This window comes from Panthera onca, chromosome B1, assembly GCF_046562875.1.
Source record: "Panthera onca isolate mPanOnc1 chromosome B1, mPanOnc1 haplotype 2, whole genome shotgun sequence".
NCBI lineage: Eukaryota > Metazoa > Chordata > Mammalia > Carnivora > Felidae > Panthera > Panthera onca.
In genome coordinates this window covers 9,450,254-9,477,602 of record NC_138342.1, presented here as the reverse complement: position 1 = coordinate 9,477,602, position 27,349 = coordinate 9,450,254, and the positions used below count along the sequence as shown (strand labels likewise).

Below are 27,349 nucleotides of genomic sequence, written 5' to 3'. Positions count from 1 at the left end.
AGAGACATGGCATTTACTGGCCACGGGGAGGCAGAAGTTAAAAGACAAATACATACAAAATTATACATTGTGATCATAATCATAAAAGGGAAAGCAGAATAAAATGCCATCTCTAAGACCGTCTCCTTCTCTTCAGTCCACCATCTTGCTACCAAATGACTTCCTGGGATGTTGATTGGATCATGCCATTGGCTTCCCACAGCTCTCAGGATACAGCCCAAAGTCCCTAGCTGGACACTAATATTTTCATGACATGGCTGGACGAAGTTTATCTCCACTCAAGAAATATTTGTTGCCTCCCTATTATCTGCTGGGTGCATGGGATGGAGTGTTGTGACCATTAGATTAAACACACAATGGCCCTAGATCTGAGCGTTTCATGGTCATGTTGAGGAAGCAGGTAATTTTTAAAAAAAGTTTACTTATTTATTGAGAGAGAGAGAGAGAGAGAGAGAGTGAGTAGGGAGGGGCAGAGAGAGAGGGAGAGAAAGAGAATCCTAAGCAGGCTCTGCACTATCAGCACAGAGCCTGACATCAGGCTTGAACTCACAAACCATGAGATTGTGATTTGAGCCGAAATCAGAGTTGGACCCTTAACTGACTGAGCCACCTGGGTGCCCTGAAATAGGTCATTTTAATGTGATGTTTAGACTATTATGTAAGCATAGAGGAATGGCAACCCAATATAGCATCGGGTCTGTGTTAAAAAGGTCTAAGGGAAACATGGATGTTCTGAATACTGATGAGTAAAGATCATGCCCAGGTGACAAAGGATGGGAAGGTATTCTAGCCAAGAAAACAAAATATTTAAGCACAAAAACAAACAAACAAACAACCTTGTGGGATAGAGAAACAACAAATCACTCAATATTTACTGGGGCACAAGTTGTAAACTCAGTATGTACTGGAGCATAAATTGTAGCGAGGAGGCTTGGGGACTGGCTCACAGAGGGACTCAGTTGTGGGCAAAAAGAGCGGGAAGGGGGAAGGAGGAAGCACTGGATCAGTGAGGAGCACAGAGCAGAGGATGGGTGGAGGGTAGGAGGAGCAGCAATACCATAAGCAGGAAACGGAGCTGGGGGTGTGTCCAGTGATCCAGGTAAGTCAAGATGATGTTCCTGGTAGGAAAGATGGAGAAAGAGGGGCTGATCTAGAGACACCTTAAGAGGTAAAGTCAGGAGCATGGCGCAGCCTAAAGAACGGTGTGGCTGAGCACAGAGCCAGCGAAAGGAGAAGGTCAAGAATGAATCCCGATTTTCTGTGTTGGAGGGGTGACTGAATGATGCGTGAAACAATCGAGATTAAAAATATTAAGAAAGAAAGAAATATAGTTTGATTTTGGAGGTGGAGTGTTCTTTTAGTTTTTTTTTTTAATGTTTATTTATTTATTTTAGAGAGACAGAGAGAGAGAGAGAGACAAAGCATGAGCATGGGAGAGGCAGAGAGAGGGAGACAGAATCTGAAGCAGTCTCCAGCTCTGACCTGTCAGCACAGAGCCTGACGTGGGGCTTGGACCCACGATCTGCGAGATCATGACCTGAGCTAAAGTTGGATGCTTAACTGGCTGAGCCACCTAGGCACCCCTAGAGGTTAAATTTTAAATGCCTTTGATACATCCCAGTGGAGGTATCCACATGGTGGAGGTAAACCTGGAAGCTCAAGAGAGAACTTTGGATATCTAGGTGGATGCTGGTTAGAAGCATATAAGTGGATGGGGCACCTCACATCTGAGGGATGATGGAACTGACGTATGTTTTTAACGGTTTGTTTTTGAGAGAGAGAGACAGAGAGAGAGAGAGCACGTGTGCAAGTCGGGGAGGGGCAGAGAGGGAGGGAAACAGAGGATCTGAAGCGAGTTCAGTGCTGACAGCAGTGAGCCCAATGTGGGGCTTGAATTCACAAACTGTGGGGTCATGACCTGAGGTGAAGTCGGATGCTCAACCCACTGAGCCACCCAGGCGGCCTGGAACCAAAGTATTTTTCTATCATCTGTCATCAGTCTTTGATTGAAGGCTTCTGGGGGTGACGTGTATTCCATACACTTGGCCTGCCTTGATTGTTAGACATCAACAAGAAACTAAGCTCAAATTCCTTGATTTCACTGAGTTGATACGGCTGGAACCAGGATCTCCTGACTTGTTTCTCAGGTACCTTTGCTCCGCATTTATCTCTACTCCATTCTCGATGCTACGACTTCCATTCATTGACCCATCGAAGCATTCATTTGTAACTTCAACAAGCACTTATTAGGCACCTCCCATGTGCCAGGCGGGGCCAACTGCTCTCTGGAGGTGCTGGGAATAGAACTGAACCACACACACATCCTTGAAGAACCCCTCGCTACTCACTTCCAACTGTTTCCACTTCCTGAAGGGGACTTGTGTTTAGATTTGGAGAAAGACCTGAAGAATAGGAGAGCCAGAATGACATCTCCCAAGGGCCCTGGGAACTTGAATGACTCGGTGTTGAGGTGATGTGGAAAATGATAGCTCTCCGAGAGAGCATGCACTACTCCGGCTTATGCAAAACTATAAAGAGCTCCCTGTCTGCATTTACAAAAGGAAAATTCATGTTTCCTATGGCCTTTAACTCCTAATCTTTACTGGCTACAAGAGGGTATTCCAGGCAGTAGAGTGCTTAATAAATATTATATTGTTTGCTAATGGCAATGCTATTTGGGGGTGATATTTCCTTCTGAATGTGCTAGCCTGGTTTAACAAATCTGCTGTGTGTAGTTTCACCTTTCACTGTGTTGCTTGAGATGTCTCAGGGGCACTTTCAGCAGGGGCCAAGGAACGGCCCAGAAATGCAGAAGTAAATGAGTCTGCCGGATGCATTAATAGTTTTTGTCTGTGCTGACTTCCCTTTTGTTGTAGAAATGTAACCAACACCAAGGGGCTCCTATATGTTAAGTAAATGTGTGCATTCTTGCTGTGAAGATGTGAGCTGCTTGAAGGGCTGATAGGAGCATTCCCCCACATATTTGTCTGGTTTTTATACCCTTTTATATGGTCAGTTCTGACCAAACTCCTCTCATTCAAATCTAGCTTTTTAGAAATGGTTTAGTTGGATAACTGACAAGTAGTATCGATATCTGCTTCAAATTTTCCCTTACTTCCAAAAGAGCTGAATGCCAGCTGAGTCATTGTTGTGTACCTGTGAGATACAAAGGCATGGGGTTCATGAGCATGGTCTACTTGGAGTCAGACTGGATTTTAAATCCTGTTTTGGCTACTGCATGTTCTTTCCCAACCTCAGTTTCCTCATCTAGAACACGGATGCCTACCAGTACCTGGGGTAAATGCTCGAAACTCCATCCATCTACCCTCTCTTGCTCTCTCTCTCCCTTCCTTACCTCTCTCTCCCTTTTTCCTTCCAATGTATGTTGACTCACTCTTTTTCTTTTGGATTGTCTTTCTGAGTTTCAATGCATCTAAAAGAAAATTCATCTTAAACAAAAGAAAATTCATCTTAAAATTAAAACAAGAGAGGTAAAAAACAGACTTTCTTGACCTGATATCTTCCTCCTGCTATTATTTTGCTTATCCTTTTTATGGTAAAATTTCATGAAGTGTTCTCTGTACTTGGTATATAAACTCCTCATAGCCTACATATTCAGTAGCCTTCTGGAGCTTGGCTTCAGCCTCTACTGTTCCACTGAAAATGTTCTCCTCAAGGAGACATTTTCTGTAGACCAATGAATCATCATGTTACACTTATTGCAGTACTTTTACATTGATTGCATTTTACAATTCTTTATAGGTCTGTATTTGCTTGTCCATTCAGGGGGAACACTGTTTTCTACTGGACATTTTGCATGTAATTTGGATACATTCTCTTGTCTTGTCTTAGTTACTGTTCTGTAAAGTGAATCTGTGGAAGTATCATCATCTTGGTCAGTGGGGAAATCAATAAGACTGCTTTAACACTCAATTGTGCTTTTTCTTAAATAAAAGGAGTTAAGCACAGAAATTATAATATTAGCACAAACAATATATTTAAGTGGGGCACCCAATTTAAAACAAAATATTCAGGAAAACACACTTTTGTAGAATTATGATCTGTTTTCACAGATCCTTTAGCGTTCTCTATCATTGTTTAGTCTAGCTCAGGTTTTCATTTTGACTTAACTAATTATTAACTATGAATGTTTCCTTCAACAATCACAAACTATTTATACTTCTTGGTGAAAGTTCTGCTTGGATATATAAACACGTGCCCCTTTATAGGCAAGACTGTTTTGAATGTATAACAAAAGGTCATGAGAAGGAATTGAAGTGAATTCATAGAGTTGATCCTCTGGCTAATCTGAAGTCTGTGGACTTTAATCTTCCTTGGATCTACCAAGCAGAAGGGCTCTAATTGCTTTGCTACAACGTTAGAGGCAAGAGTCTTATCTTTCCCTGGCTCCTGGTTTTAGTCATTTTTTTTTTTTTTTTTGGCTTTAATTTTCATTACAGTTAGTGGACAGTGTAGGTTGAAGATGCATGTAGCTAAATGGGACAGGGACAGTGTGGTTTCCCCACTATAGAAACTCTCACCATTTTTTGGTTTCCTTTGGATATTTTCTTCCATAAATCCAGAAAATAAGCTTACCCTATTGTTTCTGGATTTGTCAGTTTCAGGTCTTACTGATTCCCTATGATGGAAGATGAGGACATAATTTTTTCTTTCATGCCTCCTCTTGGCCAAGAGCTACATTTCTAACCATTATCCACCCATCCATAACTTTCCATTATATTAGGTTGAACTCTATGAGATTGCCATTGTTCTTGGTGAAAAATGTTTGAACATTGGTATCTTCATAACCTGTAGTTATGCCATAATTTGATATAAAATAATAGCTGAGCCATTTGGCAATTATAAATACTTTCCCTCTATTGGTACTTTTGTTTCTTTGATGGGTTGGTTTTTTTAATAAAAACGTTATTAATAAATCTTCCTCAAGCTCTCTTGTAATTTGCTGAATATCCTCTCAACACAATCAAATAAGTGGAGAATTGAATTTTTATCACCTGTGAGACAGCTTTGTTGGAGACTTTTTGTTTACTCAAGTGGACTAGTTGCTTTCTAGAACTGCTACTGGGACCCTCCTAAAACATCATTCTAGGAATACCTTGTCTCTTGTATTGGTGTCTCTGTTTCCCATATTCATGATGGCTGCATTTTTGGTCTGCTCTCAGTAGTGAAGGCCCTGCCTTTCTAGGTTTCTGAGAAAAGGAGAAAGGAGGTAAATTTGGGGGGGGGGGGAATCTAACATGTCATTATTCCTTGTTCACACTGAATTGATATTTCATTGCCTAAGTTGATATATTAGAGTTCTCTACAGAAAGAGAACTAGTAGGAAGTGCAGATAGATAGATGGATAGATAATGGATGGATGGATACATGGATGGATGAATGGATGGATGGATGGATGGATAGATGGATGGATGGATGGATAAAGAGATAATGGATAGATGGATGGATAGATAGATAGATAGATAGATTTATTACATTGGCTAATGTAATTATAGAGGTTGGTATGTTCCAAGATCTGCAGAGTGAGCCGTTAAGCTGAAGACCAAGAAAAGCCAATGATTTAGTTCATCTGAGTCCAAAGACCTGAGAAGCAGAAGAGCCAATGGTATAGTTCCTATCTGAAGGCCTGCAGGCTCAAGACTCAGGAAGAGCTCATGTTTCAGTTTGAGTCTGAATGCAGCAAAAAAGCTAGTGCCCCAGTTTAAAGGCAATTAAACAGGAAGAATTCTCTCTTACTCACTGGAGGGTCAACCTTTTTGTTATATTCAGGCCTTCAGCTGGTTAGATGAAGCCCACCCACATTAGGAAGAACAATCTGCTTTACTCAGTTTACCAATTTGAATGTTACTCTCATCCAAAATCATCCTTGCAGAAACCTTCAGAATAACATTTGACTGAATAACTGGACACCCTATCATCTAGTCCTGTTGACAAATAAAATTAACCATCACAGTTGGAAATCACTTTCCCTGAGCAATTTGAAGACATTTCTCCAATTTTCTTCCAGATTCAGGAGTCCCTCTTGAGCAATATGATACCTAATTCATTTTTGGGTTGGTTTGAGGCACATGGCTGGACTACCTGACCCTGGTCCTCAGTCTCCTAATAATAGCTGGACTTTTTGTAGGGGTGGAGGTCTCTGATATGAGTATCTTTAGATAATTTTTCTTGGGATGGTCAGTTTTCCTAAAGAGAGTCTTTTAGAGTCATGCCTGGAAGATAAAAGCCTGGCTTCTAGAGACCTTAGACCGTAGGAGAATAATTAGGATGCAACTTTCATGTAATCTCTTTGCTTTCAGAGAACCAAATCTAAATTTAGCTTTGTGCCCCCTGGTCCATATACCTTCTATTTTAGAAGGTACACTTCTCTATTCCCTAGAGAATAAACCTGCATTTACTGCCAGAGTTGGAATGGTGGAGAGGATATGGAGGTCCAGTGGCTTCACGAAGAGATTTTCAACCTACCTACCATTTTTACCTTCACATTTCTGCCCATTTCCATGGGGTCCTGCAATGCTAATTCCTGATCCTTATAGAGGTACCATGGCATCTTTCAAGACAATTACTACTCATTCTTCTGTTTCTCGACTCCCAAAATTCTGTGGCTATTGTTTTCTTTTTCTACTTTTCTTTATCCTTGTGCTTGTATCCTTTAAAATATTACTTTCTTTTTTTCTTTTAGTGAGGTGTTCAGAAGAAGGTATCCTAAATGTTTGTTCAGTCTGCGATCTTTACCTGAAGGCTAAATCTTGCTTCTTACTCTCTGGCTGAAAGCTGGGGTTAGGGGATGAGGAGGAATTACATGCTAGTGTGATATTACTAAAATTCAGAATCATTGTCTTTCTCCTTAACCCAAGTGACTATGTTTTGCTTTTAGTGACCTGACGAAATTGCTCAATTCTTTGAGCAGGATGTTAAAAATAAATTTCAAGTCTACTTATTAAATACTGAATTCTACAATATCATTAGACCTTTTATAAATAATCTAAAAATATCCCCTAAACATTTATCATGCACAAAACCTTGTTTTAGCTAGTTGTATTCTCAAGCAATTCATGATCTGGTGTGAAAAATTGGTCTGTTAAATAAAAAGAAGTAATGAATCACGATAATGATACAGGCAGTTTTATTAATTTCTACATTACTCCATCCCATGTACCCAGATGCAAACAAGTCATAATTCATGTGACTACATGATAACCTCCCAGATTCTGAGTCACTGGGACACATGACAAAAGCACATTTTATGATGATTAAGTGCATTACTTAGCGTGTGTTTGTGATTTCTACCTCTTTGGATGTTTTCAAATTAAAGCTGTGTCATCTCTCAGAATAAGTTAAGTGTGGCCCAATCTGGAAATGATGGGATTTTTAGTGGTGAGTTTTATTATGACTAAGTTCATCTACATAAGATGGATGACCCCAAACTTCCTAAATAGAGTGATTTTATGAAGATAAGCCAGTCTTTCTTGTTTCGTTAAACAGAGACTCGGGTCCAGGGCTCATGCACCATAATTGTCTGGCACCACAAATCTCTGTCTTGCCACTTCACTGTTCTTAGGATGGCGTCTTACTATCCAAGATGGCAACATGAACTCCATTTCCTCATTCCAACCAACAGGAAAAAGAGAAAGGGCTATGTCTTCATCTTGAAGACACATCCAGGAAGCAACACGTATCCATTGGTTAAACCTTGATCACATGGCCACCCTTAGCTTCAAGGAGTGGGGGAAAATTTATCTCTTCCAGGCTGCCTTGTACTCAGTAACTATCGGGGTTTCTATTTCTAAGGAAGAAAGGAGGAAAGATAGGGAAGATACGGGAGAGAAGAGCAGTCTACCTCACAGGGACACTGTATCTCCAACTTGTGATTCTACACTGTTTGCAATCTGGAAAACACTGGGGTGATGGGAGCTGGTGACAAGTGACATGCTGGGCATCATGTCAATGGCAGGATCATAAGTCATACATCTGTTTTATGGGCATTGCTGCAATGCTGGGATCCAGCTTGGAAGTAAATACTCTTAAAAATTATGTATTTTGGCATTATATAGGTGCCGTGTGGTGATTGGGGGTGTGTTGGCTAATAGCGAACCAAAACACAACATTTTCTCAGGTGTGACCGTTGATCTTAACAAGACACAATCTAATTAATAATGCTAGTGTCTGGGGCGCCTGGGTGGCTCAGTCGGTGCAGCGTCCAACTTTGGTTCAGGTCATGATCTCACCGTGCATGAGTTCAAGCCCCGTGGTGAGCTCTGTGCTGACAGCCCAGAACCTGCAGCCTGCTTTGGATTCTGTGTCTCCCTCTCTCTCTGCCCATCTCCCTCTCACCCTCTGTCTCTGTCTCTGTCTCTCTTTCAAAATAAACATTAAAAAAAAGTATCATCTCATTAAAAAAAATAATTCTTGTGTCTATTCAAAATTATGTGTTTCAGCTTAAAAACTAGAATGCTGTGTGCACACATATTTGAAGGATATAGCATTTGATATAATTTAAAGATCGATAATAAATAGACGTGCATATATAAAGATAGATGTATATTGATTAAATAACCTCAACTACAATTTTTATTGTTATAAATCACTGTATATTGTACTTAACACCTTTTTTTCTGTTTAAGAAGAGTCCTTCAATGACAGATCTTATAGTTCTAAGTGATACAGTCCCCCCTGTGTCCTGTCTTAGGTGTGGTTCTCTGGAAGGAGACTCTGAGAATGTGTTTTGCATGCAGGTGGTTTTAGGGGAGGGTGTGGGGTGGCGGAGGGGAACCGAATGGAAGAAGGTGGGCTGTCTGAGCTAATCCCACAGGGGTTGGAGCAGGGCTGGCACTTTAGAGCCGCCCCTCCCCTTCACCAGGCCAGTGATGGGACAGGAGTTGCCTCTCAGGAAACGGTGTGACCTTGGGCAAGCATCTCTCTTCCAGCTGAGGCTGTGAGATCTCAGAGCCAACTCTCCTCCAACGTGATGGGGGCATCTGGGGGGGGGGGCACACTGCCCCCTCCTCTTCTAGGGGAGACAAATCCCAGTTCTTGTATCTTAAACTAGCCATGTCTTCTCATATTTTACCATATTTTTGGCCAGTTCTAATTCAACCTACTGATTCCTTTCATTTTCATCAAACGTGCAGATATCACGGTTCAGTATAATAATATTCAAACATCTTTGTAAAGAAATGATGAGGAATCTCAATTAAGAAAATAGGTGATACGCTTATTTGTGACTGGATTTTTAAAAATAATTTAAAAATTTTAATAAAAAGATCTTTTTAGTTTTTTGATGGAAAACACTTTGTTTCTGAAATCCCTGAAGCGTCTTCAAGGAGATGAGTTTCTTCTTTGCTTTTTTCTTTGCTTTGCTTTGCTTTGCTTTGCTTTATTTTGCTTTGTTTATTTTCTAATATGAAATGTATTGTCAAATTGGTTTCCATACAACACCCAGTGCTCATCCCAACAGGTGCCCTCCTCAATGCCCATCACCCACTTTCCCCTCTCCCCCACCCCCCATCAACCCTCAGTTCTCAGTTTTTAAGAGGCTCTTACGGTTTGCCTCCTTCCCTCCCTGTAACTTTTTTTTTCCATCCCCTCCCCCATGGTCTTCTGTTCAGTTTCTCAGGATCCACATAAGAGTGAAAACATATGGTATCTGTCTTTCTCTGTAGGACTTATCTCACTTAGCATCACACTCTAAGGAGATGAGTTTCTGTGACTCTCCGGTCATCAGAAAAAAGCTTTGCGTTTGGAATCGGATGTGCCTGCACCTGAACCCGGACAGTTAGTCACTTGCTGTGTGACTTTGGCAAGTCGCACAACCTCTCTGCGATTCGATTTTCTGAACAAAACAAAGCCCTTCTCCCGAGGTCCCTTTGGACTCCGAACCTCCCCTGACTTACCGGGGAACGCAGCCAGCGTTTCCAGCAAACTAGGAGCTGTTGGAGGCCTGACCCATTTTCTGGCCGCCTGTCAATAGAATTAACTTATCACTGAAGGTTCCTTCCGGAAGCACCGCTCATACCAGGAATGAATGCCCTGGGAGGGCTGGCGAACGTGACTTCATGCCAGCGGCCTCCCTGCGGCCAAGCCTGCCGTAGGAAAGGCTTAATTTCTTGGCTCTACCCGCAGCAGGGAGCCAGGGAACGACCCAAGGGCAGCGCAAGCAGGTGCCAGCAGCGAGAAGCGCAGGCCAAGCCAGCGTCCAGATTACGCTGCAAGCACCAGGGTCCCTGTAACCGGATTGCTATTTGCCCGACGCACACCCACCCTGGCGTCGCTAATGAGCGGCCCCCTGGCTCCCTCCACGTGGGAACATAGGAGACTTTAATGAAGGCGGAGGAGCGGCCCACGGGGAAGGTTCTGGAGCCCGTTCAGCTCCTGAGCTCAGGGAGCATGACTCATCCTTCGAGCTGGGGGCCTGAGACTTGTGTCCCTGCCCTCGGGTCCCCGTCACACATACGTTCCCCTTTCTTGCTTCCATTTCTAATTGAGAGAAGATATGCTTTATCTGAAGTGAGAATCCGCCCCCGCCCGTGTCCATGAACGTCCTCCACTCCCGCAAATTACCGCAAGGGGACTAATAACTCAAGTAGTGCAGACAGAAGGCAGTTTAGTGATCTCATAGAGGAGTCTACAGGGCAACGCAGGGGGCAAGGGGATGGGGGTGGGGGGCCTGGCTGAGTCGGAACTATCCAAGCTTTCCCCTCCTGTCCTTGCGCAAGAGAGAGCATAGCCTGTGCTGTCTACCTCCTGGGGCTGCCAGTCAGGCACACGACAGAGAGATACAAAGGGGAGCTTAGCCCCTGGCAATCCGGGATCCATCAATCTGTCAACAAAACCTACCGGGATATTTATGGAACATCTGATATACGAGGGAGGGAAACCCAGTGTGCCTTATGATTAATTATTTTAAAATATTCCCTTAAAACATTCAGAGGGGGGAAAAAAAAAGAATTGGCCCCTTTAAACACTGAAAGGAAGTTTATGGCATGTAAAGCTGGTTGGAAACCTGCTTTGTGTGTACATAAAGAGATACTTAAGCCTTGGTTTTTTAATTTATTTGTTTTCCCCTAAAGTAGCCTTTTTTTCTGTTCTTTCAGGAATTGACGCTCCAACGAAGGCCTGGGGGAGGTGTGGCCGCTTCACCTGTGCCTGGATCCCTCACCTCGAGTCCTCACTCAGCTTGGGGACCCTGTTTCCACCCAACATCCTGCTGCAGCCATCGTCCTGGTTTTGTACCTGAGAGACCAGAGAGTCTGGCAGGTGGGCATTTCTCATCATGCAGACCATGGCCACCGAGGCTTCTGTCTTTTGAATGCTAGGATAAAAATGTTCTGCCTTCCTGCCTTCACCCAGGGCTGGCGACGGGCTTCGCAAGGCACAGGGCAAAATGAAAATCCAGGCAGGGTAGTCAGGCTCCATCCCCCTCCTCTGGCCCGAGGACAGGTGTCACAGTGGACAGGTGACGCCCACGCGACGGTAAGCCCCACGGTGGAACTCACTTAATGCCTGGTCGGGGTGGACGAGGGGCCTTCACTGTGTCTTCCACCGGGCAAAGCCTGGTGCTGCCGGCCTGGGTCAGAGCTGGCCGCCGCCCTGGGACGAGAAGGTGACGGCAAACGTGGCCTCCCTACCAACACGACCAGTTCTCCACCTTGTGCGGCAGGCGAATATGCGTGGGGGATGCACGGGGACAGGCCGGGAGGCACCCGGGACCCCAGCGGGCGGCTCAGGGTCCATCCCAGGGAGGTGAGACCGCTTGTGTGCCAGGGCTCCGTGCCCCCAGCCCATGCTCCCCCTTGCGAAACAGAAAATCAAGGATGCCATTGGAGGGATTTGAAGACCGCAAGCACAGAGCTTGAAACAAAGCGCAGGGTCCTTCTGAACCGCAGAGGTTACAGGCTCACAGGTTGGTCCTGACCCTGCCTCCCCTCTGGAGACCACCCTCACCCGTACCCCCCAGGGTGCTGTGCCAAACACCTCCCCTCCCGGACCTCACTTCATCTCAGTGCACTGATGGCTTCACCCTCCGACTGCGAGCGCACTTCCCCCATTACCTACATGCCTCTCCACCTTTTCTCCCCACTTTCCTTTTCGTCACCCTGCCTCTTTCCACAGGGAGCCTTCTGGAAAGGAGTCAGCAGTCACTGGGTGTCTCTCCCGCTTCACGTTTCGTTCGCCCCACTCGCTTCCAAGGAAGCGAGCGCTTCTCTTACTCCACTGCGAGTCGCCTTGCAAAGGTCGTTGTCAGACCCCTAATCACCCGACCCAAAGGTCAGATTTTCAGTTTTTTGTCTTCTCCCGTTAAAGACGTGATATTTGATGGTGTCGATGATGCTTCCTCTTGGTACCGACTCCTCGGTGCGTTCTCTCTCTGTCCTGGATGTGAGAGGTCTGAAACCAAGGTGTAGGCAAGACAGGGCCATGCCTCCCCACAAAGCCTCTAGGGGAAGGTCACACGTTGCCTCTTTTACTTTCGGGTGGCTGCAGCCACTCCCTGGCTGTGGCGGCATGACTCTGGTCTCTGCCTCTGTCTCCGCAGGGCCAGCTTCCCCTGCGTATCTGTTTCCTCTCATCGCAGTATTTTATAAGGACACCAGTCATATTGGATTAGGCACCCACCCTACTCCAGTATGACCTCACCTCATCTCAACTAATCATATAGGTAAGGACCCCATTTCTTTTTTTCTTTTTTCTTTTTTTAATGTTTAATTTTGAGAGAGAGAGAGACAGAGACAGAGACAGAGTGTGAGCAGGGGAAGGGTAAGGAGAGAGGGAGAGAATCCAAAGCAGCTTCCAGGCTCTGAGCTGTCAGCACAGAGCCCGATGTGGGGCTCGAACTCATGAACCTTGAGATCATGACCTGAGCCAAAGTCGGACGCTTAACTGAGCCACCCAAGTGCCCTTGGGGCCTTATTTCTACATAAGGTCCCATTCCTAGATGCTGGGGGCTTCCAATTTCAGAATGTCTTTTCTCAAAGGCCACAATTCAAGCCATAACGTAGTATAAAAGTAAAATTATATTGATAAAAAATGCATGCTATTTAATATCTCAGCTTGAGTGTATACATCTATCTAATGGATATGAAAACACTTGCTCTGCCCACCACATGTATGAAAGAGCAAGTCAGACCGTGAATGAGGACGTTATCACGGACTCAAGCCCACTCTGCAAGCATGGGGGCTTATCGTGATTGTAATATGATCCCCTTTCATTTTTTGTGACTGCTGAGTTGTGTACTCTCAGACACACTGTGCTTTCCACTCTTGGTATGGAAGGTACTGGCCAGGGGTTTGCAGCCCACACCGGGGCTCTGCTTCTTCCAGAAGGTCTTGGAAACCCCATGTTTCTTAACTCTGACCGTGTTCTCCCAGCCAGTGGGTACTGCTGGGCTGTGAACTAGGGTGGGATTTTATGCCAAATGGAAGGGCACATTGGAGGAACGCTGGGGAAGGTGAGCTTTAGGACTAGGACTTTAGGGGACTGGGGGTTCCCGAGCCACAGCCCGTGTCGGCATGCTCCCTGCCACTACTTGCCTCCTGCTCTCACGGCTGGAGCCACTTGAGCAGTCAGTTCTGCTCTCGGTCCTTGAAAACAGAAGTGTCGGGCTTTTCGACAGCAAAATTCTAGGTGTTTTAGGAGCCCACATCGAGTGAGGCTTCCTGACCTTGCCAGGAATGAGCCCTGCCTCATGGCTGTTGTAATAAGAGCACTCCCAGGCTCTCAGTAGTTGAACTCTTGCACCCAGAGCCCTGTCACTATGTCCCTTTCCATAATTACCTTCTGGTTGGCCTTGCTGTGGAGCCTGAACTCCTCCGTCATTCCCACTTGAGTTAAAGCACTGGACTGTCTTGCTAAGTGGCAGGCCAGAGGAAGACCAGCTTCGCCAGCCACAGAGCCCACAGCTTGCTCAGTTCAGCTCGTGATCAGGCAGAGTCTACGTGGTGCAAAGACATCTGCCCAAAGTTTCCCATGGAGCAGTGCTCAAAATGGCTCTCGGAGGAAAGGCTGTCTGGTAGCCCGTAGACTGGGGCGGGAAAACAGAGCTTCAGGTCTTGGCTGTATCACTAACCGATCACCTCAGTCTTTGTCTTGGTTTCCTTATCCATCAGACGTGGATTTTCCCACGTGAGCAGAGCTCAGCAAGCAGTGAAAAGGCAGAAAAGAGATCAAGTAGGCAAGGTGCTGGTCGAACATCTAGCAGGTGCTGGCGAGCTTGAACACACAAGTCCAATACACGACAGAGCTTCATGTGAGAAGCATGCAGGAATCCTTTTAAGTAAGAACAAAGCGGAAGGAGACCCGTTGTTCTGTATTTTTCCCCCCACGTCCAATCCCTTTATCCTTCACCTTTTTAGACCATCACACTGCCACTGACCCTGCTCCCTTATGTAAATATGCTCCCTGGTACAATGGGGTTTTGTGTTGGCTTAATACAAGGATGACTTTTCTGTGGCCAGAGCCGCCTGGAAATGGAGTGGAAAGCCTCACAAGATGCTCACTATTGTAAGGGATGTGTAAGCAAGAGCCTGGATAACCACTTAGCAGAAATGTCCATTTTTAATTATTTATTCGACAAATATTTACGGGGCACTCACTATATACCAGGCACTGTGTTAAGCGCTGCAGAAACAAAACTAAATAAAAGTTGGGGGTCTAAAACTTCAGCTGGAATTTTAGGCGAGATCTATAGCTACCTATTTGGCGCACATCATGCTATTTGTCAGTGCTGTGCCTTTTTTTAAATGCCTTTTCGCACCTTCCTCTGTTTACAGCTTCCCGCAGGTATCCCTCCATTTAGAAAGTCTTATCTGTACGGCATTGGTTTGGGTTCAGTGCCTTTGTGTGTTCCCAGGGTAGCTAGATCTTTCACTGTATGCTGTAATCCTTGATATGCTGCGGATTCTTTGAGGCCTACTGGGGTAATATTTTATTAATCTTAGTAACTCAACCGTTAGCACAGCACTTGGTATCAGGTAAATGTACAAGTTGCACTTGTTGACTGAATGTGAAATGAGAATATACTTGCACAGACAATGGCCAGATTAGGGAGGTTATTTTTTTCCTTTAGGTAATTTTTTGAAAGTATAATATCGATGCATATTTCTTAGAGAAGATCTGAACAATTCAGAACAAGGAGAGGATTAAGAAAATAGAAATACACTTGCTGTCTTACCACCCAAATGCATTGGTAAAATCCCCTCTGACTTTATATTTTATAGTTTCTTATATATACACTTTAAAGACTATTGTATATTAGTTAACATATTGCTATGTGCGGTAATAGAGAAACTTCCAAATATTAACAGGTTGACACAATAAAATTTTATTTCTCCCTCAGGCGAAGTTCAAGTGGACATTTCCAATTAGGGGAATCTCTTCTCCCAGTGATGATTCAGAGGCCCAGGCTCCTGCCGTCTTGTGGCTCTTCCATCTTTGACCCAGGGCTTCCAAAAATGTTGACTTGGGGGAACAGGACTGGAGGATCTTCAAGGAAAGGTTTTCTAGGAAGACCTAGAAATAGCCACACCGGTTTCTCTTGTAGTTATTTACCTAAAACTTCACTGGAGGTTAGTATTATGCTAAGCAATCAGTGAGTAATGTGGCTACAACTAACCCCAAGAAAGGCTGAACAATGTAGTATGGTTGAGAGCCCAGAAGGACAAGGATGGGATTTTAATGAACTTGCAGCAGCCTTTCCACAAATTCAAATTCCTCTCTAAATACATATTTTATAGATTACATTTTCACTAAAAATAATCATAAGCCTTCCCCATGTTATTACATAATCTTTCTAAGGAGTGGATAAATATTATGTTCCTATGTTACAGACGAGGATGGTGGGGGCGAAGTCATTCGCCTGAGGCCCTCAGCCAGTATATGGCAGTGCTGGTCCTCAGCCCTCCTATCCAGACTTCTTCCAGAGTGCTCTGTAAGGACGCGCATTCAGAAATGCAAAAGGAAGAAGGCTAATCAAACGCTTATCTTGATGTAAACTGGAAAGATAATCTCGAGAGTATCTTGAAGCGTGACTAAGAAAGACCAGTGCTCAGATGTTTCAAACCAGATACATAGTTATGAGAAAAAACAAACCAAAAACTCAATGAAAAGTGGTATGGATGAGGCTTGGTGGGTTGTGAGTGTTTACATTGCTCATCACTTAGAGTAAGTGGGTGGTTTGGCCCATGGCCACTTTCTTCCAGTTGGCTTTGACCTTTGACAACTTAGTCGACTGACTGGCTAGCCTGCAAGACCATTCCACCCATGCTTGACATTCCCAAGAGGAGGGGACTGGCCCCGCCTGTTTGTGAATAACAACACTGACTTTTGGAACCAGGGAAATGTTTCCTTGGCCTGACGATTTCTCTTTTCCCTAATATCGCATTGAGGGTCATGGGTTCTTGAGGTGTGACAATAACTGGGAAAATTCAGAATTCAGCTAATACCTATTTGCTGGGTTCTGAGCAGACATAGGCTTGTAGAGGCCCAGAACATGTTTATCAACCTACAGGGCAAAGTTTCATTTTTCCTGTAAAATGGCCACTCGATATGATATATGTATATTAAGTACCCTGCTGTGACTAAGAGCTATCTAAAAAAGAAAAAATATAGCCACCTCCCAAAGCATGTATAAATTGCTTTTTTAGCCCCTATAAAATTTTAGCTAGCACCAAACATAGAACTTCATTCATCATCCTGCAAGTTAGGGCTGCCAAGGGAAGCCGGCTCTTCCTGAGCCGAAAGTGGCAATACGCCAGGATTGGCAGGAATCAAATGAATCATTTCCTGCTTTTAGTTTTAGATAAATAATCAAAAAAGATTGTCTAGATTGTGATCCAAAAGCCATTTTTCATAGCTCTGAGGATCCAGAATCCTTCACTTCATGTGGAAGCCCACTTTTCTCATTATTTTATTGCACAGTGTTGAAGAGAAGGCAGACAAACCCACCAAGGCCCAAGCAGAGTTTTTAATGCAGCGAAGACTTACGACCTCAGCGTGGTGAGTACATTCAGCACACCTTTTTATTTCTGCATTTTGATGCTTTGCTATCTGAGGCCGTGCTGATCCTGGAGGGATTGCCCCCCTCAGGGTTAACTGATTCTTAGAGACAGTAAACATCTCAGCTGGGAGTGTGCTTTCATACATACACATACTGACCGATCCAGAGCTCATACTTCTTACTACCTCCTCTGTCTGGCTCTCACACTCTGGGTCACTGACCCCCTACCCTATCCCCCCAGGGCCAGGGATGAGACAACGGGGGCAGCCCCTGTGCTCCAGAGCCCCCTCAAGTGATTCAAATTAGCCAATCCCCAGCCCACTGTCTCTCCCTTACCTGGTCTTACCTGTGGAAACCACACCAAAGCCTCTTTATCATTTTTTCCTGTTCCCTCTGCCTCCTGAACCACCCTGGTGTTTACCTGTGTGACTCCCACCATGCCCCCACTTCCCCACTCCAAGCCATGGCCTGCCCCTTCCTTTTTGGATCTGTTGCCCTGACAAATTATCTTTTCAATGGCAGCTGTCTCCATATCTGTTGGCCTGGCCATATCTGAATAATAATGAAAGCTCCATTTTAATTTTTTAAATGAATTTACTTATTTGAGAGAGAGAGAGAGAGGCAGGGAGGGGCAGAGAGAAAGGGAGAGAGAAAGAGAGAATCCAAGCAGGCTCTACACTGTCAGTGGAGAGCCTGATGCAGGGCTCAAATGCATGAACCAGGAGACCATGACCTGAGTTGAAATCAAGAGTTGGCTGCTTAACCTATTGAGCCACCCAGGCACCTGGAAACCTACATTTTAAAGCAGTGAAATGAATGAGAAAGAGAAAGGAAATAAGAGTCAAAGGCTGGGGTTCCAGTCCTGATTCTATCCACTTCTCTCCTGGGAGATCTTGGCCAAGTCTTCTAGTTTCTCTGGGCCTCAGTTTTCTTGTCCTTAAAATGAGGTGGCTGGATATCTCCAGATGCATCCTGGAATTTCTTCAGATGTTCAAAATCTAGGAGTTTATTTCTTTAGCCTGTGATAGGCTATTTTTTATATAGCTTCCAGATAATGTGATTTTTTCACCAAGCATTTGCAGAGTACCTGCTGTTTCCTGAGCACCGAACTAGGCACTAGAAGTTCAAAGGTGGGTAAGAAAATTTTCTTGGTTTCAAATGCATCATGCTACTTCCATATCTATGGTGATGCCTGTAGAGGCCCAGGAAACATCCTGCTGTCTCACCTGAGAGGGTCTGCTATGCCCCAAAGAGACTGGAATGTGTGAAAAGATGAAACATGTTCTGAGAAAATACAGAATTAACTTTGGGTATATGGACTAGATATGTTGATGAAATCCTTCCACCACAACGAGGTCCCTTTTCCATTGCATGTGTGCATATATTCATAAATTGCATAGCCCAACAGGAGGGAAGAGAGTCATTTGGCCCCAGAGGTTTCCATATTTTTAAGCTTCTATCTGATCTTGGAAATTTCTTAATTATTTATTCTCTGTGACTGGACCCATTCATTGTTCAAGCACTGTGGGTTCCTTGGGGAGATGCTTCTCTTCCCCTAGTACCGTCCTTTATCCTAACATATCCACAAGGTGTCGTATACTCTGCTAACGCTGTAGGGGAGGAGATTTTTTGGGACTTCTGGTTTCTGTTTTTGTTGTTGTTTGTTTGTTTATTTGTTTGTTTTTGGCAAGAAGAGTACAGATTCCCCTCCGGATTCCACTATCCAGAGTTTTCATCCATTACATTCACCCCCTCCTAATTCTCTGTTTTCTTTATCTTCTGTGCCTCCCCACTGGCATTAGCCACAGTTAAAACTTTCTGTTTCTGTCTCTCTGGGATTTTGCTGTTCCCCCTTTTCAAGTATGCTAGAAGTAGGGATAATATTTTCAAAAAATATTAAAACAAGATATTTTTCCTTCCCCATAAACTATGTTGCCTAGCAATTCCTTCTGTGTAATGAATCAATGCCATTCATTGCTTTGGGGAGATTGGGCTACCAACTAGAACAAAGAATTCATTGCTCGATCTTGAGTTTCATACTAGAGTTTTTAAAGCACATAGATAGTAGTCTTGTCAGCCTATGTTTCATGGAGAGAGAAGAGGTTTTTTTTTTTTTTTCCTTTAAATTTTCCCACATTTCCATTTACTTATTGAAAAAAAAAAACAAGTATCTGAGCTTTATTTGCCCTTAGCCATTGTGCAGAGAAGACAAGGAGGAATATGTAGGTAAGTTTGTTTCAAACAGGAAGGGGAAGCTTCTGCTAATGTGCCGGGAGAGCCGGGCGGCTAGAAGGAAGATGCTGCTGGCTTGTCGAGTGTCACCTGGCGTCTTCACGGTCTGGATTGCCACTCATGTTGGGCAACATGCTGGACATTTCACTGATAGGTTGAGAGAAGCTGAAAGGGGAGAGGGCTTGCTTCTGAAGTTCCAAAGGGAGAAGTTTTAGTGTCCAACATACAGAAAAGGTGATCATACTCAAGCAACAGCAGGGTTTGGCAGAAGCCAGGCAGGGAATTTTCAATGGCACCTTCAGTTCTCCTCAAAGACTGCAGGTGACATGGAAGGAATCTACATTTTCCAAGGTGACCCTGCATGGAACAAAGAAGGTAGCAAGAAATGAGATAATTTACAAGTTCATGGAGACCTGCGCCTGGCACTCTGTTAAAGAGGCTCCAGGATGGACAAGCCCAAAGAACCCAGCCAGAGGGACAAGGCAGTGAGTGGTGACAGAGGGTCCACCATACCAGCAAGAGCACAGAGAGCCCCCCAGCAGGGGAAGATGGCTGAGCTTCCAGGGGCACTCACCTTAGAGGGGCAGCCGATATTTCCTCTGCAGAAGCACTGAGGGCAGAGGCCAGGGGTTAGAATTAAAATGACCTCAAACCAGGAGGTATGAACTTCCCTTAAACCAGAGGTTAGCGGGAGCCAGTAAGGAGGGATGATGCACAGCTCAGATACTCCTCTCTTGATTTCATACTTTTGTAGAGTTTCTTCTGGCATCCAGCTAGATGGAGAGGTGGGAAACCAAAGAACTGGGGAGGAGAAGCATGAAAATCTGAGCATTTACCCCGAAACATTCAAGTTTACCTACCTGGCACTTGTCTTATGATCGTTAGTTGGCTATCTCGTTGCACAATTGCTTTAAAATTATCTTGTATTTAGCAAAAGGGTTTGAAAAAGTGCATGAACGTATGCATCTATATATACAGTTATACTGAGACCATATGGTTTCAGATTGTCATTCTACAGGCATGAAGGCCATAAGCACGACTTTTCTGAGTTACAGGGCTGGTTCACCGTGAAGCAGGACTATATCCATATCCTGAGGAAGTCAGGAGGGCCTGGGAATCTCCATGACATTGGCCCCTCTGAAATACTGTACATGTTCATTTTGGTTATGGTAGGCCTGCTATCATTCTTAAAAGATTTTATGAATTCTTAGAATGTTTTTTTTCTTAGAATGTTTTATTTTGTTAAAAAATTTAAAATGTTTTTATTTATTTTTGAGAGAGAGACAGAGCACAGCTGGCCAGGCGCAGAGAGGGAGACACAGAATCCGAAGCAGGCTCCAGGCTCTGAGCTGTCAGCACAGATTCCCATGCAGGGCTTGAACTCACAAACCGTGAGATCATGACCTGAGCTGAAGTTGGAAGCTCAACAACTGAGCTACCCAGGTGCCCTGATCTTAGAATGTTTTACAATGTCTCCCCACCTTCAGTCCTTTAGTCACAGCTAAAATGAAAATAGTTTCTTATCACAGTGCTTTTCAAAGTGTGGTCACCAGACCAATGGCACTGGCATCGCCTGGGAATATGTCAGAAATTCAAGTTCTCAGGTCCCATCCCAGGCCTACTGAATCAGAAACTTTGGAGGTGGGTTGAGAAGTCTGTGTTTTAGCAAGGCTTCCAGGTAATTCTGATGCATAACGAAGTTTGAAAAGCTACGATATTATCATATTATAATCAGCCACATATCCAGAGATTTACCTATTACTTCTTATTGAGGCTCAGATATAAAATCCATGTACATACTTTTAAAATAGAGATATGGCTGCTTTAAATTCAGTAGATAAAAGAGCATTTCTGCCCCTGTCCTTTTCCTCAAAACTCACCAGAAAACATAAACAAAAAGGTAAAACGGGGAAGAGAAAAGCAGCCTAAGTGGAAGCAGATAGGAAACATGGATGGGATCGAAGAAGGCACTGAGCTAAGGCGCGTTTGCTCTAAGCAAGACACAATTTCTCTAGAGGAAGCTGTCAGAGTCTTGGACAATCTGGCCCGTGATGTCATTAGCGCGGTGAGCCGCAGAGCTGTGGATGGAGAATGTCGCTGACTGATACTAACATAGCAGGTAACAGGACAGACAAAAGCTGAAGAGCTCACAATCTAGCTGGAAGTATTGAATCAATACTATAGAATATTAGGCAATGAGTTCTGCAGTAGAGGAGAATGAGGCTGGGAAGGGAGATAGAGTATTAGGGGTGAGGGGTTACTAAAATTATGCATGGGATGGTCAGTGATGTTGTCTTTGTTCATTCAGGGCGTTCTAAACAACAGAAGCTTATTTCTCGCTGTTCTGGAGGCTGTGGGTCTGAGGTCAAGGTACTGGCATGGTTGGGTGAGGGTCCTCTTCCTACTCACAGACTTCTTGTGGCATCACATGGCAGAAGGGACTGAGGAACTCCGTGGGGTCAGTTTTAGGAGTGCCAATTCCATTTATGAGGACTCCACCCTTATGACCTAAGCACTTCCCAAATCCCACCTCCTAATGCCATCACAATGGGCATTGAAATGTCAACATACAAATTTGTGGCGTAGGAGGGGAGATACACATTCAAATAATAGCAGATGTCCTCATTACAGGGGTATTATTTGAATAAAGATGGGGAGAAGATGAAGGAATGAGCCATATCAGCAATGAGTGAATAGTTAATGCAAATGGCCTGTGGTATAAGTGTACTTGGTGTGTTTGAGATGCTACAAGGAGGCCAGGAGGGCCAGGTGGCATGAGTGAGGAAGGCGGAGTTGGAATAAGTCATAGAAATGTTAGAGGCAAGGTCCTGTAAGCTTTGCAGTTCACTGTAAGGATATTGGCATGTACTGGGTGAGGGGGGTCCCCCAGAGGGTTCAGAGTGGAGGACATGATGTATCTACTGTGCTGAGCAGAGACCATGACAACAATACAGGTGAGAGATAATGGTGTCAGCAAAGGAGGCAATGAGAAGGGGTTGGACTCTGGATATTCAGTCTCATCTTGAATATGACTATTGAGCTTACCACTTTTTGCCATAAAAGCTCTTGGTGAAGAATTCCATTTTTTACGTGACTCCTTTTTTAAAACTTTGAATTCCAGTGTAGTAGCTAACATACAGCATTATATGAACATACAGTGTTTTAGGCGTATAATATAGTGAGTCAACAATTCCATATATTACTCAATGCTCATCAAGATAAGTGTGCTCTTAATTCCCTTTACTCCTTCTTTTTGATCTTTTTTTTTTTTTTTTTTTTTTTACTTGAAAACAAACTAAATAAACATGTTTTAAGTAGTGAGACTGCTATATTGCATCTCAGGCAAAGGCATGCTCAGTGATGTACTCAACCCAATAATCTCTCGTCAGAGAAGATCATATGGAAAAGTTAGAACTATAGTTCATGGCCACAGACACCCAACCATGTTGTGAATGGGATGGAGAGCTCATACATAAAAGGTTGTGTGCATGTTCTATTTACAAGTGTTTCTAAGACATTTATTCTTTATTCTGCCTTAAAAGTGTTCCTCTATTCTGTAAGTTTATTTTTAAGCTGAAGTGTAAGTTCAAGGGAAAGTTGAAAAATTAATGAATAAAATAATGCTTCTAAGAGTGCACTTCCTAAAGAATGATCCCCAGCACCTCATCCGCCTTCCCCATAAACTATCAAGACTTCATTTCCCCCTTCGAAGAGTTCAATAAGCTATCCTTGTTTTACACTTCATCTACAACTATATTTGTTTACTTTCAAATTACTCTGTATTGCTTATATACATATTTTAATTTAATTTTTATTTATTTTTTTCAGTTTTTTAACCGAGGTATTTTTTGATCTGTAAAAATTGCTTGGGTATCTTGGGTTGGGATGCAATGCATCATAATTTTCCCATTAAAATGAATGGCCATTTAAAAATTAGTAGCAGGATTTTCAAGTATAATAAAGGTCATTAAAAAATGCAGAGGTATATTGTGAAGATAAAGTCTGTAGAACTGGTCCTGGTGTGTGAAAGAAAGAGAGGAGCCAGGGATGAATTCAAGGCTTGCAAACTGGAAGAATGGAGTTGACAGTAGGTGAGAAGAAAAAAGCTGAGAAAAGAAGTGGGGAGTGGAGAGGGAGAGGTAACATCAGGGCCTCAGTTATGGAAATGCTAATTCTTGGAGATGATGGATGGATGGATGGATGGATGGATGGATGGATGGATGGACGGATGGATGGAGGGATAGATAAATAGGAGATAGAGATACATGTTGAGTGGGCAGTTGGATTGGTCATCTAGAGTTGGAGAAGTGGTCTAAACTAGAGATATAAATTTTGGTGTCATCAAATATAGATTAAAGCTACGAGTCTGGATGTAGGTAGAGAAGAGAAAAACAACTTTGAATGAGGTCTAGTGCTCTCCAAAATGAAGAAGTTGAGGCGATGAGCAGGCAGCAATGGTGAAGGAGGAGGAATCACACATGTGTAGAGTCCTGGAAGACAGGCCAGGAAGATGTTTCTGGAAGATGAGCAAGTGAGATTAGCACTGAGATTTAAACATCAGATATAAAGGCACTGATATCACTTTAACAAGATAGCTTTGGAGAAGGCATGGGGGTGAAAGTGGATTGAAGACAATGAAGACAGACTCAAAAGGCTACAGATGGTATGATTTGATTTATATGACAGATCTAAAGGGACACGTACCGGTTGCCACCCTAGGCATGGGGTACATGGGACCTCAAAAGAGAACAAGGTAATCTTTGGGGGCAACAGAGCTGTTTTATATCTTAATGTGGTAGCAGTTACACAATTGTGTCCGTATGTTAAAACTCAGAGAAAGGTACTTCAAAAAGAGTGAATTTTACTGTATATGAATTATAAGTAAGAGATACTGGGAGTGGTCACAAAAAGGACAAGCTAATAGGGGTAGTGGAACTAGAAAGAGTGAGGGTAGACACCTCTTTTCAGGGGTTTAGCTCTAAAGGTGAGCAGAGAAATGGGGTCAAAGCTTGAAAAGAAAGTAAATTCAAGAGGATTTTGTTGTAATTAGATAAAGGAAGGGTGTGGAGGAATTTGAAAGCTGATGGGTATCATCCAATCAAGATGGGAACTTGATGGAGTGGGAGAGAGAAAGAAGAGTTGCTAATGATGTACTTGAGCTCTAGAACATGAGGTCTGGGATTCAGGAGGAGAGGCTGGCCTGACACAGTCCGTCCGTGACGGCAAATGATGGTTTGGGTGGATAAGAGAGTATATGTACGAATATTCTTCTGACTGCTTTTATTTTATCCATGAAATACCAAGCTAAAGAGGGAGGGAGGAAGTTGTTAGGGTTTGGAGGAGAAAGGAGAAGATAGGACAAAGTTGTCTTGGAGGGTGGGAGAGTGGACTGTAATGCCCAGGGAATTGGGCTAGGCATTAATATGTTCCGGGAACATGGTTCTGTGATTTTTTCTAGCCACTGAGGAAGGGGAGAGCTGCGTATATTCGTCAACATGTAGTGAGATGGGCAAGAAGTTGAGGACAATTTGACGGGGTGATTGTAGTGACTGTCATCTCCAGCTCTAGGTGCACTAGTTCCCAGCTAGCAGCCAAATTTCATTCTCCAAAATTCAAATGCTTGAACCCCCAGTCTCCCAGTGAGACAGTGTATGGAGGTGAGGGCTTCGGGAGGTAATTAGTTTAGATGAGGTCCCTTGTGATGGGATTGGTGTCTTTATAAGAAGAGACACCAGAGAGCTTCTGCTCTTGCCCCTAGAGGCCATGTGCAGACACAGTGAGAAGGGGCCGTCTGCAAGCCAGGAAGGAAGCTCACCAGAAGCCAAATCTGCTGCACCTTGATCTTGGGCTCCCAGCCTCCCAAATTGTGGGAAAATACATTTTTCTATTGTTTAAGGCACCCCATCTATGACATTTTGTTATGGCAGTCCAAGCTAAGATATCTCCCTTCTACTTACCAAACATGCCAAGTATACCCCTTCTTATGACATCTGTATTTCCTTGTCCCGATTTAGAGAATGCTTTCTAATCCAGTTACTGGCATCTCCTTCATGTGTGTGTGCAAATGTCAGGTTTTCAGTTGGGTTTCTCCTAGTTACCCATTGAAAATAGCAGTCTCCTTCCTACCCAATACCCCTGCATTTGCTATCTCCCTTCCCTGTTTTATTTTTCTTGCAGGATGTCAACTTTCTCACATTCTGCACACCTCAGTTATTTTTTATTACAGATCTCTTTCCATTGGATTTTAAGCTTCACGAAGGCAGGGGTTTTTGTCTTCTGAGCTCGCTGCCGCATCTATAATGCCTCTAGCAGTGCTTGGCGTATAACAGGCACTCGGTAAATATTTTTTGAGCCAGTTAATTAAGTCAGGACATTTTTACTATTTGACATTATGTCTGAATTAGAAATCAACATTCAAATATTCCACCCGGTTGTCGATGCCTCTGCTGAATCTTGCTTTCTCCTTTTGGGTCCTGGAGCGTTGTTCCTTGCCTCTGCGGCTAAAGTCTCATAGGTATGATTTGGGGACCAGCCCACCTAACTTCCTCAGGCTGTATATTGAGACCGTATAATATGTGGTTCCTGTGTAGAGCTCTTCTGAGAGAGAGTATCCAGGGTTCAGTTGATTCCAATTCCATCTGTGGTTCTTTCGCGCAACTCCAAACCTGAGGTTGACTTTGGAACGTCGTCTTTCTTCGGTTCCCACAATATTTGCTCTAGACTAATGAAAAAATGAATGATCATAAATATAATTACTCTGAAGGCCTGAGGATATTTTTGGTACACTTGGAAGGAAGATGGGTTTGAAAGAAAAGCAATTGACGGCTGAGGACTTCAGGTAATTTTCTCTGTTGGAACTTATGGGTACCAAAAATAAATAGCATTTCTCACCCCCTTTTATGTTCTGCACAAATGGAGAAATAAAAAAAAAAAATAAGGAATTTGACATAGATAGGCCAAAATATCACTTTAGTTACTGGTAAGAGTTGGGATTGCTTAGGGCAAGGGCCGAAGAGTTCTGAGCCTAGGAAAAGCTAGACATTACCATACTACCAGTGCAGTGGACAGAACTGGTCTCCACCTGGCCAGTAGGGTGGGACTCCTTGGTGACAGCAGAGGCCACTGGCTCCTGACAGTCACTCTGCTCCAAAGAAGAAAATAATGCTCTAAAGAGTCTTCTCGGTAAGCTCTATGGCATTATTTTTGTGGGGAGGGAGCATTTCACAAACATATCTGTTCATGGCATTGTTTTGTCGTGTAGTCTGGTGGAACTTATGAAGCAAGGAAGTCACTTTGAGAAATGCTGGTATGGGTAATTGAGGTGTCCATCATCTCGAACATTCCATGAGATCGCACAAATACAAGCTGTCTTTGTGAAGTTCTGTAGATTCCTCCCATTGGCAGACGTTATCGAACCCCTATGATATGCCAGGCACTGTGCTAGTCTTTGGGCAGGTAAGGACAGGAGAGAGAAAGACACAAAGACAACGAAGACAAGCCCTGGCTTTCAAAGAACCTAGAACCAAGTGGGATGGAGACACAGATTCTCAAGCCCTTCTGTAACACAGTTAGCTACGATATTCCAGTGTGATGTGATGAACGCCTCTTTTCTTTAGGTCATAGTCTTGATGACTTGAACGAGGAAGAGAAACATTTCTTGAATTGGCTCGTTGGTATGGCCTCGATTCTTAAAATGAAAAGTAACATTAGAAAAAACAAATCTGGTTATTTAGCTGCACAGGGGATTGAACTCTTTAAGGTCTTCAACAGATACAAGAAGTAATAATTACATGGAAACACCAAGTCATGTATGGGTCCAATCTCTGGCAACCCGTGGGCATAAGTAACATGGAGGAATCAAAGGGATCTGAGTTCAAGCCTCAGCGTCACTAATAACTGGCTGTGTGATTTGGGGCAAATCACTAACTTCTTTTTTTTTTTTTTTTTCCGAAGGGTAATCTACTTTACTCAAAGTCTAATGCCTTAAATTTTTTTTTATCTTTTATTTTATTTTATTTTATTTTTATTTTTAGGGAGAGAGAGTGAGAGTGCATGTGAGCAGAGGAGAGAGGCAGAGGGAGAGCTAGAATCTTAAGCAGGCG

General features: G+C 43.6%; 1 protein-coding gene and 1 long non-coding RNA gene across 3 annotated transcripts in view; one reads left to right on the top strand and one right to left on the bottom strand.

Annotated features, from left to right (window-relative positions):
• The first annotated feature begins 16,764 nt into the window (after nt 1-16,764).
• LOC144616201 (uncharacterized) overlaps nt 16,765-27,349 on the top strand; it is an 85,507-nt gene continuing 74,922 nt past the window's right edge. For both annotated transcript variants that reach the window (XM_078446257.2, XM_078446258.1), the window contains exon 1: nt 16,765-17,014. In XM_078446257.2, coding sequence (XP_078302383.1) covers nt 16,899-17,014 — 116 coding nt within the window. In that variant the 5' untranslated portion in view covers nt 16,765-16,898. The remainder of the gene's footprint in view (nt 17,015-27,349) is intronic.
• On the bottom strand, nt 19,175-21,698 carry LOC144616055 (uncharacterized). The gene is made up of 3 exons (XR_013554935.2): nt 21,588-21,698; nt 19,822-20,048; nt 19,175-19,604 (listed from the first exon to the last, which is right to left on the bottom strand). It is a non-coding gene; the product is annotated as an uncharacterized LOC144616055 (long non-coding RNA).